The sequence below is a fragment of the Gavia stellata genome, chromosome 29 (genome assembly GCF_030936135.1).
Source record: "Gavia stellata isolate bGavSte3 chromosome 29, bGavSte3.hap2, whole genome shotgun sequence".
Classification (NCBI taxonomy): Eukaryota; Metazoa; Chordata; class Aves; order Gaviiformes; family Gaviidae; genus Gavia; species Gavia stellata.
The window spans coordinates 3,526,826-3,543,048 of record NC_082622.1 but is presented as its reverse complement, the minus strand read 5'-3'; the positions used below and the strand labels follow the sequence as shown (position 1 = coordinate 3,543,048).

General features: G+C 50.1%; 1 protein-coding gene across 1 annotated transcript; it reads left to right on the top strand.

Annotated features, from left to right (window-relative positions):
- The first annotated feature begins 7,089 nt into the window (after positions 1-7,089).
- FUCA1 (alpha-L-fucosidase 1) lies at positions 7,090-14,862 on the top strand. The gene is made up of 9 exons (XM_059830660.1): positions 7,090-8,130; positions 9,708-10,150; positions 10,757-10,891; positions 11,113-11,250; positions 11,929-12,034; positions 12,457-12,657; positions 12,868-13,058; positions 13,882-13,981; positions 14,671-14,862. Exons 1-9 carry the CDS (start codon positions 7,090-7,092, stop codon positions 14,809-14,811), a joined length of 2,496 nt encoding a protein of 831 aa, XP_059686643.1. The 3' UTR covers positions 14,812-14,862.
- The last annotated feature ends 1,361 nt before the right edge of the window (positions 14,863-16,223 follow it).

Here is a 16,223-nt window from a genome sequence, read left to right as displayed (position 1 = left end):
AGAACATGACCTCTATGGGAATGTGAAACTAATCATTGATCCCAGATGTTGACCCTGGGTGTGGGGGGTTTCCCAAAGCTGGGCTATTCACAGCTGTGTTAGCTGCAGCTGATGCTAAGGGAAAAAAATCCAAGCTAGAGGGGAACAAAAAGCCCTTACATTACAGAAGTCAGCCTTAAATGGTTTTCTTTTACTCTGGCAGAACAATTTTTGCTATAAAAGAGTCCAGAAACCAAGTTACAAGCTTCTAGCTATGCTGCAGTAATGTTTCTTTCTTATAACGTGCACTCCTCTGACAGAACAGCTCTTTGCAGATAGAGGAAACTTGGGTCTCTGTTTTACAGGATTCTCCTGGATGTGAAGCTGTGACAGAGCAGGGAATAGTTTGGGGCTGAGTGTTGCTTTTCCAACTCTGGGCTAGTATAAAGTATCTTTCTGTTTTTCACTAGCTCTTTACAGTCTTGTATTTGTACTTGCAAAGGAAAATCTTTCAGTTAATGGGAACCGAAATGGAAGCTGTTATTTTTTGAGACAGAGCTGGTAACCTGCCTCTTCTCCTTGGTTTATACAAGAGTCCGTGGTGTTTTTCATCTTTATTGTGGTTTCCACACATGAGATCCAGAGAGAGGCTTCCAAAGTCACCCAGCCCTGAGCAGCATCGAAAGGGTCAGAGAGGTCCCGGGTCCCAGCTTGGGTGTCCTGAGCACCCTGGTGAGCTGGGGAACCCCCTTTTCCCAGCCAGGGGCCAAGGGGAAGTGCTGGGTTCCCAATTCTGCCGCTTTCTCAAGCGACGGCAGGCCAACGTCCCCGCGAGTGTTGCGGGCTCCCCTGGAGAGGGCAGCCGAGCATTGCTGAGCATGGGTGCGTGGCTGAGCTCCAGCAGCTGCTGGGGAACTCCTGAGCCACAAATAATGGCAGAGGGGAAATATGTGAAGCAAAGGTTTGGCGAGCAGGAGATGTAACTGCTATTCAAAACCATCACGAATCCACCAAATGGGGGGAACTGGGATCCAAGCAGGAGGGAAGGCTGAGTTCCTGCTTGGGAGAAGACAGGTTGATGGTGCTGGGATGGGGCTGTGGGAGGAGGTTGCAGCTGCTCTGTAGGACGTCAGAGCAGGACCTGCGGCCGGGCAGGATGCATCCAGGGGCTAAAGAGCACGGCCTTTCCTTTGCAGCCAGCGCAGCGTGTGCTCCCCACTATAGGTTGTACCCAACCATAATGTGGCCAATTCCTTTGGGATTTTGGGCAAACTTGCCTCTGTGCGCCGACACGGAGCCTCGAGTAACAGACGATATTCTCCGCAGTGCTCTGGTGCCACCGGCCAGCTGTCCCTGCTTTCCAGCAGCAACAGCACAACCTGCAAATAACCAGCTATAGGCTGCTGCTGCCCAGCTGGGCGCGAGAAGTGGTTGGCTGCGAGGAAGGGTAGCTGAGAGCAGGTAGAGCAGAGACCTCAGCCTCTGCAACCCTGGCTCCATCATGACCGCAGGGGTATGACTGTGTAACGTAAGACCTTAAGCCATTTCCTTTCCCTTCCACTTGCAAAGAGAAAATGCCCTTACTCTTCTGGCATTAGCAGAGCACGTTTATGTACAGAGAAGTGGCTTGCCCAATTTCAGGGGCGCAGAGAGGTGGGGTTCTTGCTGTTAATGGGGCCAGCAAATACGCAGACAGCAGATTGAGCTTGCCTTTAGACCTGCACACAGCTAGGTATATCCAGATTTTTCCATGTCTGCCTCCTAGCTCTTTTCCCTCCCCTCCTCTTCCATGTCCCCAGAGAAATCAGGAAAAGACCCTGAATGTCTCCTGCCTCAAACACTGCAGGTACATGGAGGAATCGGAGGGACTGAGCAAATCATTTTGGCGAGTCGGAGGGTTAGGGTGGTTGTGAGATGTGGCACTAGCAGCCAGAAGCGGAACACAAGACCCAGAGGGGAAGTGGGGAAGGAAAGAAAACCTGACACACCTTCACCAAAAGAATGCGAAAGAGAGCAAGAAACCAGAGGAAGGATTTGCACCGATGGATTTCCAGCCCAGGGGAATAAACCAGAATGGTATGAGAAACCCAGATGAAACCAGAAGTGATGTGAAAGGAGAGGGAAGCAGGCGCCGTCCGCAGCTGCACAAACCGCGCTGAGAGCGGGAGGGATGGGAAGCCCCCGAGCATCCCCAGCCCGCAACGCGAGCGAGAGGAGGTGAGTGGTTTGCGTTTGCTAACCCGTGGGGAGATCCTGCAGCCAAGGATCCTTTTTCTCGCAGTAAAACACATCGTACCTTTGAGCCCACAGTGCTGACACGCACGCAGGCAGTCTGGGGAGAGTCCGCTGCGCAGGGTTTGTCACAGGGAGATTCCCGGTGTTATTCAGGATAAACTGCAATGCAATGTGTAACCAAGGGTGGGAACATTGGCTTTTTAGGATGAATGCTTTCTTAATGAGAACGCGAAAGGTAAGTGTTTAAATAGCAGACTGCGGACTAACTCTTTACAGCTGATTTTAGGAAATATTAACGTTGGATATGTCAGAGGTATTTCCAAATGTCTCGCAAGGATGAGGGCGATACTGAGTTCTCAGACTGAACATTCTGCACGAGTCAGTGTTTATTATGATTCCGTGCATGGTGATTTTGGTGGAGTGAGAGACGCTGTTTTGCCATGCCTTGTACCCAAACTGGCATTCGCAGTGCTGCTCTGCACCCACACCCCCTGTGCTTCGAATGCTGTCACCCCGAGCAGTCACACATGGGCAGAACTGCACTCTGAAAAGAAATAAAGCACGTAATCTTCAGTGTGGCTTTTGTGTCAGACAGTTCTTACAGCAGGGAGGTAACTCCATTCGGCATTATTTAATATGGACAGAGGGACAAACCGGGATGAACAGCTACTTCCAAAATAATGACAGAACTTCTGCAAGTAAACCAAGAAATCATATACAAACTAAAATACTTGTAAAGCAGAAGATATTTTGCTTTTTGAGCAAGTGAAATGTCCAAGCATTAATGACAATTTTTGCATAAATCACTTCACGTGTTCATATTAAGTGATCACTTAAGACATTTTATTTTATTGTAAAGATCAAATCTCTCAGAAACTCTGGAGATGAAATATTCAAGGCCAGCACTTTCAGGGAGCTGCAGGCACATTGCACTGGCTGACTGCAGCAGGAAAATTAAATTTTACATTATCTAAACAACCGGTATGTTAACTTATTAATCACAAGGATTCTGAGATGTCTCTGTAAATGCAGACACCATCCCAAGTAATATCAGAAACCGTGCTGCTGCATGTAAGACAGTGTAAGTCTGACAGCTGAAATCAATCACAGCAATGCACTGAAATGGAAAAGGACTTTTTCACTTGTACCTTTAATTTCCACCGAAGCCAGCAGAGTTAGGCTGGAGTGAGTGGGCTCACAAGCAGATCTAACGGGGAGGAAGGTTTCTCTGCTGCTTCTGGGCAGACTTTGCAGTCAGTGAGGCTGTATCAGAAATATATTGCATTCCCAAATGTCTTAACTGCATTTTGTTGCCAATAGCTGGGCTTCTTCATTCAGCGCATTGCCTCCATTTGCTGCCTCCTGGGGCTCTGCTATTGTTATGGGCACTGTCTGGGGGTTTCTCCATTGCAAGAGACAGGGTTTCCATTGCTTGATTTTGGCAGAATATTCCCCGTCCTGGGAGATCCTGCTGGCAGGAGACACTTTGCTGTGCTGGGAGGAGAATTAAGTGGCAATCCCCACTCGGCTCCTGTGGCTTCCAGGGAACCAGTCCCTCTGTGCCGCAGCCTCCGGGCTCTAAATGAGGGTGAAAAGCCCCTTCACGCTTTCTTGCTGAGCTGAAATGTCAGCCTGTCAGGCAGGGACTCTCTGGGCTTGTGGGGCTGGTTGTGGTGGGGACGCACAATGGTGCCCGGGGCTGTCATTCCCAGGGAGGTGGAGATGCTGCCCCTCAGAAGGGGGTTTCCATCCTGGAATGCCACAGATCAGCTCTCCCCCAGGATCCAGATATGGGCTGGCTTGTTTCCCAGGAGCTGAAGCGTGCAGGAGGCAGTGAGCATGAAGAAACAAATGGTTGAATCCAGGAGCCCATCTGACAAGAGAAAAATGTCCCCATGGCACAAAAAAGCAGCCTTATGGCCCCCCCCAAAAAAAGGGACAGGCAGTGCAAGGAGAGGGGCTCTTGGCACTGCCTGTGTTTTCACGCTCTGGAGCCTCTGCAGAAGAGATCTTGTGCTGGAGCAAAGCCCCGTGCTTTCCCTCACAGACATGGGAGCTGGAAGGAGGATTTGGGGGAGCTCAGTCAAAACTGCAAAGAGATTCATCCTTATCGTTCAGCCTGAGCCACAGCAGAAGTGGGAAGAGAAGGTCTGGGCTGACTGGCTGATTGCTACGAGCCCAGCACAGTATTTTGAACCTGAGGACTTATTTGAATTATGTCAGCTTAGTGGAGAAAACTGTACCACAACAGTCAGTGCAGGAGTTATTTTGCCTTTATAACCAAATTCTCTCCCCAGGCAATGTACTGTGAGGGATAGAATTTTGCTGGCCTTCAGTCTTCTGCCTAGTGTTCAGTACAGTTTCCAAGCTCCAAAGTGTGTTCATTGGACATTGCCCAATGCAGATGCTGAGAATTTAAGATGGTCCTGGGAATGCTGGCTGCAATTAATAGATGTCAAGATGATGCTGGAGCCTGCTTAATTAAGACATGTCTTGGGTTGGATGCTGGAGTTTTGGCTGGGGAGTTTTGGATACTCAGAGAAGCAGTTGCTGCCCCGGTAGCCCCTGGTGAGCCCTGAGATATGTCAAAGTCCATCTGTCTGCTAAATCCATCTCTCATGGGAGAGGGAGTTGTTGTCAGGTTTAATAACAGCAGTTAGTAATTACTGCTGCGCTTGTAATATTTCTGTGAAGAGCTGCAGGAAACAAGAGCGTTGAGATTAGAGTGCAACATCTCCAGTCCTGTGTGATTACCCCATGCCAGAGCCTGATGTAAGAGGAGAGAGGCTTGCTGCAACGCTGAGCCACATTTCAGCCCAAAGTCCAGGACTCCTCCAGTCTGATATGCCAAGAAATGCAAATCAGGGTTGAACTGCTCTGGCTGTAATATGCACCAAATGCCCTGCAACTGCCGATGTTCGAGCCCCGACAGGCAGGCAGGAGCAAAGTGCTGGGGCTCAGGCTCTTCTCCACAAGCTCCCGGGCAGCATCTCAAGTGCTCTGGGGTATTTTGCAACTACTGCAAAACACAGAAACAGTGATGGGTGCCAGGGGATGGGGGAATCAGTGGGGAAGGAAGTAACGAAGACAGGTATAAAATATGCGTCACTGCTAAGATGTTGCGGACAGAGGCTTCTAGCATGCTGGTCACTGCTGGCTATTGTCGCCTCTTAAAGACAGCAGTTGCCTTTGCTGAATTTTAAAAAACAGATGGAGAAACAGCAGATGGTTGGCTACAGGTGCCTGGAGCCCAGCAGTGCAGCAGCCCGGCCCCTGCACCGCCTGGGTGCTTGCTCTGCTCCCCGGGTAGCTGTAGCTGTGATACGTCCCATCTGCTGTGACTCGCACGTTTTGGACATTTCCTCTTTCAAAAGAGAGCTGAGGGCAGGGAGAGACAGTGGCTTGTTTGTTCGGGGAGAAAGGGAACGTTGTCAGTTCAGTGCTTTCCTCCAGCAGCGGGAAATCATGGTCCCATTGCCTGGATGTGGGATCCTGGATACTGGAAGCCAGACGGAAGCTTTCAGGAAGGGGGGTCCTGTCTCACGGGCTTTTGCAGCAGGGCAGTACGTCCTGACGTTGCGTAGCTCTCGGGACACAGCATCTCTCTGCTAATAAGGCAGCTTTAGTGTATCTGACACCCGCCCCTTCATCTGCTTTCTATAACCCGGTGCAGGATGACCTGGTTCCCCCTGTTACATGAGGCAACACAAGGCAGCTGAGCCCTCAATGAAAGTGAATTTGGTTTAAAGCACAAGTATAATCAAGAGCAAGAATGGGAGAAAAATAATATCTGAAGGACAAACTCATCAGTGTAACGGAGATGAAGGGATTTAAATGCACTAAGCTGCAGAAGTGTAGAGAAAAACATGACTTTGCTGCCACAGAGTGCACTGAGCAGCTCAACATATGCCTAGGGGAAAATAAGGCATTTCCCTCCATCACATCTCCGCTGAAGCTAAAAATATTGATAAAACTAACCTAATCCTGGGCATGGACAGGGCTTCTTAGGTTCAGGTGGTCTAACCCATGCATGTCCCCATTTTTATGTCCAACCTGCACTCTAATATTGATGTTAAACATAACTTTTAAACACTCTGACATGCGACAAACTGACTCACAACACAGGGATTATGGGGGGAGAAACGCAACTTTAATGAGGCTGAGCTTTATAAAACTGCAATGGGCAAGCTTAAATACAAAACCAGTCTTGTCATTTTATGTGTTCACACAGCTTTGGTGAAGAGTAAATGCTTCAAAGTGCACTTCGTGTTCCCATATGAGCTGCACCAAGTCCCCAGCAGTGCAATATCCCTCAGCCTTCTCCATCCCAGCCGTCTCCTGGGGCAGCTTCACTCGGGCAGGCTGTTCTCCAGGGCCTGTCCCTGGCCACAGCACAGTGTCACCATGAGTAGCCCCTTCCACCGCTGCTGGCCCTGAGCATTGAATCCTGGAGGACCGGTAAGAGCTGGCGCAGGATTTGTACAATTCTCAGCGTTGCTGCTTCCCTCTTGTGGTGAGGAAACAGCCCAAGAGACGGACGTGGTACAGACTACGGACATGGTATGGACATGGTACCCATGGGCTGTGATAGATGGGTCTCAGCCAAATCACCAGTGCGACAAAGCCTGGATCTCTGCTGGGAAAGGGTGGAAGTTGGCTCCATCATTTGGGCTGTAGACCTGAAAGTAGGTTTCCCTGGGCTATTTTCCTTTTGCTTGCCTCCCTCTAAAGGGAGGGATGTGTCTGAGTGGGTTGAATTTATTGCTCATTGCGCTCCTGTAAGTCGTCTTCACCTCGGTCTTTTTCAGAGCATCTGAAGAAGTGCAGAAGGAAGCAGAAAGGCTCTCTGCAAGCTCCTAGCTCCAGTTAATTACAATGGATATTTGTAAGATACATGAAAACGCCTCCAAATGCAGCGTGAACACTATGGAGTGCTTCATGGTCCTCAGCACGCAAGCACAGAAGATAAGCATTGCCACGCTGTGCGGCCTCTTTGGGACACTGTGCATTTTCGAGAACTCTTTGGTGCTGTACTTGATCTTCTCCTCCCCCGGGACCAGGAGAAAGCCTTCCTACCTCTTTATCAGCAGCCTGGCCTTGGCTGACATCCTGGCCAGCATCACCTTCGTCTGCAGTTTTGTTAACTTCCATGTCTTTAATGAAACTGATTTCTCTAAAGAAGCGTTCCTGCTTCAGCTGGGAGGGGTGAACACATCCTTCTCTGCCTCCCTGAGCAGCTTACTGCTGACAGCCCTAGACCGTTACATCTCCATCAGCCGACCATCCAAGTACAAGCTCCTCATGACGAGGAAGAGAGCGTGGATAGCCCTGGGGGTGCTCTGGGTGACATGTGCGACCATTGCTTCCCTGCCCCTCCTGGGCTGGAACTGCTGCATGCTCGATTCAACCTGCTCCGAACTCTTCCCATTTGTGGATGAAAACTATCTGTCGAGCTGGATCTGCTTCATCATGGTCCTGTTGGGGTGTATCGTCTACGCCTATGTGCATGTGCTATGGAGGGCTCGCCAGCACGTGGCCTACATGGAGAAGCACCAAGCGCAAGCGGGAAAGCCAAACACCAGGATGAGGATGGATGTCATGCTGGCCAAGACCCTTGTCATGGTGCTGACTGTCCTCGTGCTGTGCTGGTCTCCGGTCCTCGTTCTCATGATCTACAGCATCTTTGCCAGGCTGAGCAATCACCTGCGCAAGCTGTTTGCCTTCTGCAGCACCCTCTGCCTGCTCAATTCCATGGTGAACCCCATTATTTATGCCCTGCGGAGCAAGGAGCTATATTCCTCCCTGAGGATGGTCTTTTCTCGGTTCAGAAGGCAGCTGAAGGCCTCAGAGGACAGCCCAGAAGCAGAGAGCACCCACAAGTCCTCCGCGATAGAGACCGTCTGTGAGGACATGCGTGTAACATAGAGAGGCAGCTGTGGAAAGTTCGCACTTGGGCTGGCAGAAACAGCCTGGATCACTTTGCTTTTTCTTTTTTCTTCTTATGGGGGTCCTGGGAGACGAGGGATCAGATGCCTGTCATGGAGCCAGCTCCTGCTGATGTTATTCTTGGGTGCAGGGACATAAAGTGCACAGACTTACACAGGCAGCTGGTCCCCAAGCTGCAGAGATACTGGTGCCACGTCAGTGTGCCAGCCACGAGGCAGCGGATGAGGCCATGCCCCAGAACAGCAGATCCTAACATTTTATGACAACTCCTCCTGCCTGGCCTCCTGCCTGTCCACCAGTAACCTCCTAACCCATTTTTCTTACATTCAGTGGTGTCTTCCTTACACTCCCTTAAAATATATAGCTAATCTCAAGTAAAAAACTCCGCAGACCTTCAGTTTCTCTAGAAATCCCCAGGCATGATGTAATTCTCTCTAAACCCCCTAACCGGGCCCTGGCAGAGTTGTACAAGCACCGTCAGCAAAGTGCTAATAGCACATTACTACGTAGCGGAGGTACATCTATTTATACCAGACTTGAATGCCGTCCCGGGGTGTTATGTATTAGCAGCACGGTGACAAAAGTCTTCGGGTCCTGGCAAAGGTGGCAGAGAACAACACCGAGTCGTGACGAGCTCCCGCCGACGGCGAGTGCCTCGCTGCATCGCACGGGAACAGGAGCGGCAGCAGCAGGAGGTACCTCGGCCCTTGCTGGGAAAGGTGCAGATGGCTTCTCTGGACTCGCTTGCAGACGGTCCTGGCTAATCGTGTCTCACAGCATTTAGGATCGTGTTGAATTTAGTGTCTAATTCTTTATGGAAAACTGAAATGCTCTCACTGTGGCTTATGGACTCTGTCATAGTGAGGGTTCTGAGGCGGACTGGACCCTGCAGGCAGCATGTTTCTTTCAGCAAATTTAAGGAAAGCTAACCTGTGCCACACAGGCATTTGTTGGACGTTATGTGATTAAACATTAAACATTTTTCAACCTTTTCTTCCACTAACCTCCGGGGCACAAACTCCTCCAGGCCCCAAGCTGGGGCGACTATTCTGAGCATGAGGAACTCCCTAGATTTTTTTGCAAATTACACAAGAGCAGCATCTTTAGCTGCAAAACCTGCAAGGACAGCGAAGCGTGATGGGGCCCTTCGCCAGAGCAGCCGGGCTCCTGCGGCTCCCAAAACGCCTCCGACGGGGATGAGCCTGGCCCGGGGCACGGCCACGAGGCCCTTGGACTCTGCCCTGTTTCCCCAGAGGATGCACCCGGCTCTCACGTGCGGGTTTTGGAGCCAGGCCCTGGGCCTGCCCTGGCTGCACAGGAGGGCCGGGGGGAGAAGGGTCTCATGGAGGCTGAGCTGCCGTGGGGCCAACCCCATGGGCTCCCTCCTGGCTCCTCATGGGATGGCCACAGGCTCAAACCGCAGGAAGAGGCACACAGGAGGCTATAGTGGGGCAGAACCAGGCTGGGAGGAAGGGAAGGAGGGAGGAAGGGGCCGCCAGCCCCGCTACCAGGCGGACTGCAGCCTCGAACCGGCGGTCCCTCGGTAGCAATGGCGGCGCCCCGTCGTTGCCTCGGTAGCCATGGCGGCGTCGCGGCGCCGTTGCCTCGGTAGCCATGGCGGGGGCGCGCTGACGTCACGCGGCAGCATGGCGGCCGGCGGGCTGCTGTGGGTGGCGGCCGCGCTGGCACCGGTGTTGGCCGCGGCGCGTTACCGCCCGGACTGGGCCAGCCTGGACGCGAGGCCGCTGCCGGCCTGGTTCGACCAGGCCAAGGTGGGGGTGTTCGTGCACTGGGGGGTGTTCTCCGTCCCGGCCTGGGGCTCCGAGTGGTTCTGGTGGCACTGGCGGGGCGAGCACCGCGCCGACTACGAGCGCTTCGTGCAGCGCCGGTACCCGCCCGACACCACCTACGCGGACTTCGCGCCCCGATTCACGGCCCACGACTTCCAGCCCCGCGAGTGGGCCCAGCTCTTCCAGCGGGCTGGTGCCAGGTCAGCGTCAGGCACCGGCTGGGGCGGCTGGGGTCCCTGGGGGGACGGGGGGTGGCTCTGGGGGTCCCTGAGGGGACGGCGGGTCCCTGAGGGGATGAGTGCCATGCCCGGGGTTCCCTGAGGGTATGGGGGAGCCATTTCTGGGGATCTGTGAGGGGATGGGGGTCCCTGGACACTGAGAAGATGGAGGAGCCGTGTCTGTGGGTCCCTGAGGGGATGGAAAGGCTCAGAGAGGATGGGGGGCTGTGCCTGGAGGCCCCAAGGGGATGCAGGGGTCCCTGAGGGGATGGAAGGGCCAAGTCTGGGGATCCCTGAGGGATTGGGAGCCCCTGAGCAGTGCTGGAGGGCCCTGAGGGGTCATATCCAGGTGCTGAGGAGATGACGGGTCTACTTCCTAAGTCTCATTCTTTTCCAGCAGTAAAATCCATTAAAAACCTATATTATTCTTGTAGTTGCTTCTAAATTTAAAGGGTCATGAAAGAGGGCTCCTCACACCATGGTTATTCAGTCCCTTGCTTTCTTAGTTAGCTTGGGTTTGCCAGTGGGGCTGGAGAATATCTTAGGTAGTTCCTTTGTCATCCTGATCGAGTACTTTTTTCCCCTCAGGTACGTGGTACTGACCACGAAGCATCATGAAGGCTTCACCAACTGGGGGTCGCCTGTGTCCTGGAACTGGAATTCCCTGGATACGGGGCCCCACCGAGATCTTGTAGGAGAGCTGGGACAAGCCCTCAGGGAGAGGTATGGCACTGCCAAACTGTGCTGTTCCTTTCTTCTGTTTGCATTGAATTCCCTTGGCTGTTCTTGACAATCAGCGGAAAACGATGAGTTTAATATGAAAAAAGTAGTGCTTGCAAAGTCGTGAAATGTTCTGTGAAATAATAATGCCACTAATCTAATCTGCCACTGGTTCTTAATCCCTCCTGCCAGCCTAACTCTTTCCTGTGTTTTCTGTCCTTCAGCAACATACGCTATGGACTGTACCACTCTCTGTTAGAGTGGTTTAATCCACTCTATCTAGCTGACAAAGAAAGCGGCTTCAAGACCCAGGACTTCGTTTTAAAGAAGACAATGCCAGAACTTTATGATCTTGTCTTAAAGTAAGAACTGCAGCCGTTAGGAATCAAGAGCATTTCCTGGTTTCAGTACTGCAGAGAAAGAGGCAAAGTGGATGCAGAGAAGAGAGGTGACAGATGCTAATTTTCACCAAGGCAAATCTCTTTATTTGTCAGTAATGATTTGCAGTAATTAGAAAAGGGGTTCACATTTGCCCTGTGGACAGTCCATTTTGTAGAATAAGGTGGGGACAAATTTTTCATGCAAGAGCAATACCCTTTAATACTGCCTTTGTGCAGGGTGGCTTTGAAAGCGGAGCAAGCTGCTTAGTATTTAGTAGAGTAGAAGAGCGATTTCACTGTCAATTTACATCCTTGCCTTGCTTCCCCTTGTTGACAAAAATACGAGGCTTGGACACATGTTGCTTAGAATGGCCATTGTCCAAGGTCACGAATGTGCCTCATAATTGCCTTTGAGATGCAATCTTCTTTTTTTTGGAAGAATTGCATCCTCTCTTGAGCTGTGATCAACACATCATTCTTTGCTGCTGCAAGAACCTCACTTAAACCTCACTGAAGCAGAAAGTGATAGCATAAACCTCCTGGTAATGTCAGGCAATAGGAAGAGGAAGTGAAGCTAGACTCCAGATGCAAGAAACACAGTGCTTCCTTTGTGGTAGGAGAAAATAAGCCATTCTGAAATAACATTCATCTCTCTGTTAGATATAAACCAGATTTGATTTGGTCGGATGGAGACTGGGAAGCTCCGGAGTCGTACTGGAATTCTACCTCTTTCCTTGCCTGGCTTTATAACGATAGTCCTGTCAAGGTATCGCTTTCCTATCCCTCATGGCCTCTAGCGTTTTATGGGTATGGAAGGTCTGGCAGCAGTGAGATATGAATGTGATCAAATTGGAAACCCACTTGACAGATGCCAGATGTGCTTTATTCTTTCACAAAAAATAAGAAGCTCACACTGTACTCCTATGAGAAGACTCTAGTGTCCTTTACAGCACACAGGTGGAAGGCGCAGAAGGCCTCATCTTCTACCTGAGTGAATAGAGCGAGGTTCTCCCAGAGAGGGATTCAGCCTTCTCTGGAGGATCCTCTCTCTCTTTCCATTGATTACACAGTGGGTTCTAGGTACTTACCTCCTAACTTAGATGCCTTTGCTAACTTAGGAAGGACAAATGCAAGCTGAAAAGTCCAAGACAAAACATTCTCCCTGCTGAGCTGAGTTTCTTCTTTCAGGACACTGTTGTTGTTAATGATCGTTGGGGTAATAACTGCTCTTGCCATCATGGAGGCTACTACAATTGTGCTGACAAATACAAGCCAGGGACCCTGCCAACTCACAAGTGGGAGATGTGCTCCTCCATCGACAAGCTTTCCTGGGGCTATCGAAGCAGCATGAACATTGCTGAGTTAATGGATGAAGCAAGTATCATTGAGGTAAGAAATCTGAAATCAAAATAACAGGTGAGGGAGAGTCACTGAGAATTAGAGTTTTCCTTCATCCTCCTACTTGCAGAAAGAGCTGTCAGGTGTTTCATACGATCAGGCTGGAGTTAAAGGAGCAGTTGAGGACAAAGCCCTCCTGAGGTTTCTTTATTATCAGAAGAGAAGATATTTCAATTTGTTACCTTGGTTTATCTGTCACAGGAACTAGTGCAGACTGTGAGTTTTGGAGGCAACTACCTTCTCAATGTGGGACCTACAAAAGAAGGAGTGATTGTTCCCATCTTCCAAGAAAGACTTCTGGCCCTTGGGAGGTGGCTGGACACTAACGGGGAGGCAATTTATGAGTCGAAGCCATGGAGAGTACAGATGGAGAACAGCACAGACACGATCTGGTAAGGACTTTGTTGCTCAGTACCATCTGGGCTGGGACATCCAGAGCTGACATTTCTTTCGTATTTGAATTTTGGTACACTCTGAAGTGTTGCCATCAGGTGCAGATGGCGTTTAGGTAATATCCTACAACTGGAGTGCTCAGTTACTGCCCCAGGGTGTTATCTAAGGAGTATCTTGCTTGAAAGAAGAGAATAAAAATCAGGACTTCATCCATCTTGCTTGATTTGGAAAAAAACAACTCTTCCTTTAAAAAAATTTCCATGCTGCTGCCTTCAGGGCTGTGTAAGTAGTGGTTCTGGTTAGTTTGAATTGCACACATGTAGCTCATCTAAACACATCCAGTTTGTAAACGTAGCGATACTTGCTTTTAAGCTGTTATATAATAGTACTAATCACTGTTACCCAGCTGTTAGATTTATACTGACTGAGAAGGGCATAGTGAGTCAAGAGCCAGAAATTGCTACATTGCTGTATTTTTTCCCTCAAGTATGCCCAAGTGTGTTCAGTCTAGAAATTCAGAGCAATGATCGGGATAAGGCAGCATATCCACTCTGTTGACCACAAGCTGAGGCAAGGACAGATTGGCAAATTACATTTGCTTTTAGGAAGCACGCACGGACTTTGTTTGGGTTTCATCAGCCAGTGCTGACTGGCTACATGGTGGGTCCAAAGTGACAGATTTTGGAATGAGGGGAAAGTAGGTGACCCCTGTGTGGTGACAGCAGACAAGCCGGTGTTCTCGTGCTGTCTGGAAAGGTCAAGCTCGTGTCTGATTCTCTCTCTCATGCAGCTCTTCACCTTGCTGAACTCTTGCTTTCTTAGGTACACTTCTAAGGGACCAGTTGTCTATGCCATCTTTCTGACCTGGCCTCTGGACAACGTTTTGGAGCTGTCCTCGCCCACTCCATCCCCAGCCACACAAGTAAGGAACTTGAAAAAAGATAACACACTCTGAGAGCCCACCTTGGGCACACATGGGCTAGGAAGGCCCAAGCTGACTTCCTTTGGAAACTGGGGAGAGTGTGGAAGTTGTCATCCCATACTGCTTGTTCTGGGGTGCTCTGGCCTCCCTCCAGATCGTGCAGCGCTCCAGGTTATTCTCCAGGCTTTAGCTCACTGTTAACACAGAATGTCGGATAGGACTTGCCAGGACAGGCTGATAGTCCGCCATAGAATAGGCAGAGACACTTCTCCCCCAGAGTCTTTTGATCCTATTGACACAGGGGGGTGAAGTAAATAACAAGCCTCACTCATAGAAGGGATCACTGGTATTGCATCTCAAATTCAAATCAGGTACACTGACCCGCTAATTGTAATTGTAAGTGACGCAAATGCCAGGGTGCCCTTTGCTCTAAACAAACAGAGCTAAAGCCTTCTCAGTAAAAAAAAAAAAAACCAATCAGCAAATTACAGTCAAATGTTTGGCCCCAAAATATCCCGTGTGTTACCTTTTGTGCACTGTGGCTGATGGGTGGAAATGTGCAGGACTGCTTTGAATGTGTGGGAAATGCTGTGCAGAGACTGCAAATGTGTTTTGGGTGTACGCAGGTGTTCAAATGGGGAGTACCCGTGTGAGCTACAACTGAGTGTTTCCCTTGCCCTCCTCTGCAGGTGACGATGTTGGGTTTTGCAGGGACTCTGAAGTGGCAGAAGTCCCCAGGTAAAGGACTGCTCGTAACTTTGCCCTACATGCTTCCATCTCCTCTGCCTCCCCAGTCTGGCTGGACTGTCAAGCTTGAGGGTGTGAAGTGACGGCTGCGGGATGAAAGCAGCAATCTCCCCCTGCCTTTCTTTTAAACTGAGTCTAAGAGGATTTTTTTCATTTATTGTTGAATAAATTGTTTTTCTCTTAAGAGAATCTCCCTTCTAATCCCTTTTGTCTGTAAGTGATCTGTGTGTCAGTGGACCTTGTTTGGTCGCAAAGGACTGACCTCTCTGCTCAGCAGTGGGAAGCTGGGACGTCCTTTGCAGTGTTCTCCGGGGATGTGACAGCCCGCGAGCCAAACATCTGCACTTGGAACAAGAAGGTTTTTTGATGTAAAGCTGGGCTTCTTGGCGGATGTTACTGCTTCACGGCCGTGATTATAGGTGGTGACGCTGGACAGACTCAGAGTTGGTGGGAGACTGAACAGAGTTAGTATGGGGCAGTTAAGAGGACCTGCTTCGGGGTGTCGGGCCAGGCCACGTGGCACCCTGGGTATTAGTGCGTGAAGCTGACAGTTCACGCAGCCAAGAGGATGCGTGACTGCCAAGGAGGAGATGTAAACGTTAATGGCGAGAGGATTTGGACTGCTAGAGCAGCTCGCAGGAGGTGGAGCAGCGGGAGCCGCGTCCGTGTTCACGTGCCTGTAGCCAGCGCTGGTGAGCCAGACTGCGCAGGGCAGCAGGGTTCGCACCTCCCAGGTGGGAGCAGGCCCTGCCACTTCCCTGGCTTAATTACTCATCAAAATTAGTTTTGATAACCAATGTGATACTCTTATATGTGGAATCATGAAGCCTTGCATGTGGTGGGCATGTTCTAGTAAAGACCAATCATCGCCGATTGTTGCGTATGATGTACTTGCATAAAAATAGGTACTCGACAAGATGCGGTGTATTACTTTGGTATTGATTGAAACAATTATGATCACCGACTTCCATCACAAATAGATATATGGAAGCTTGTTTGAAGCGGTCTAGAAGAAATCAGCTGTAGAAAATCATAATTAATACAAATCCATTAACAAACTTTTATTTATATTCTGGTGGAGATAGCTATAAGCAGAAGAGGTTTTGTTCTTACGTGAATTTAACAGGGAAGCCACCGTTCTGAATTGAACCTGATTTCTGCCGTTTCAATGAAATAAGATTTCCTGCGCTGATGTTGAACTTCTCTAAAAAGAGTTGAACAGTATGTACTTGAATGATGAAACTCCTCATAAGAGCCGGTGTTTCTGTAGCAGGGTTGTTGTGAAGGCCCCACAACGTTGCGTACGGGCTTTGTTTTGTTGCTGTACCATGTGGTGCAAGCAAAAGTTTCCAGAACGCTGGGAGTTTAGGACAAGCTAAGACCCAGGGCCGGGACATGTGCTGAGCTGGCGTTGCGGGAGTTGTTACTCAATTAACAAATAATGATCTGTACTGACGAATCTGTGTGGACTTCAGAGAACTGGCACTGACTGCCA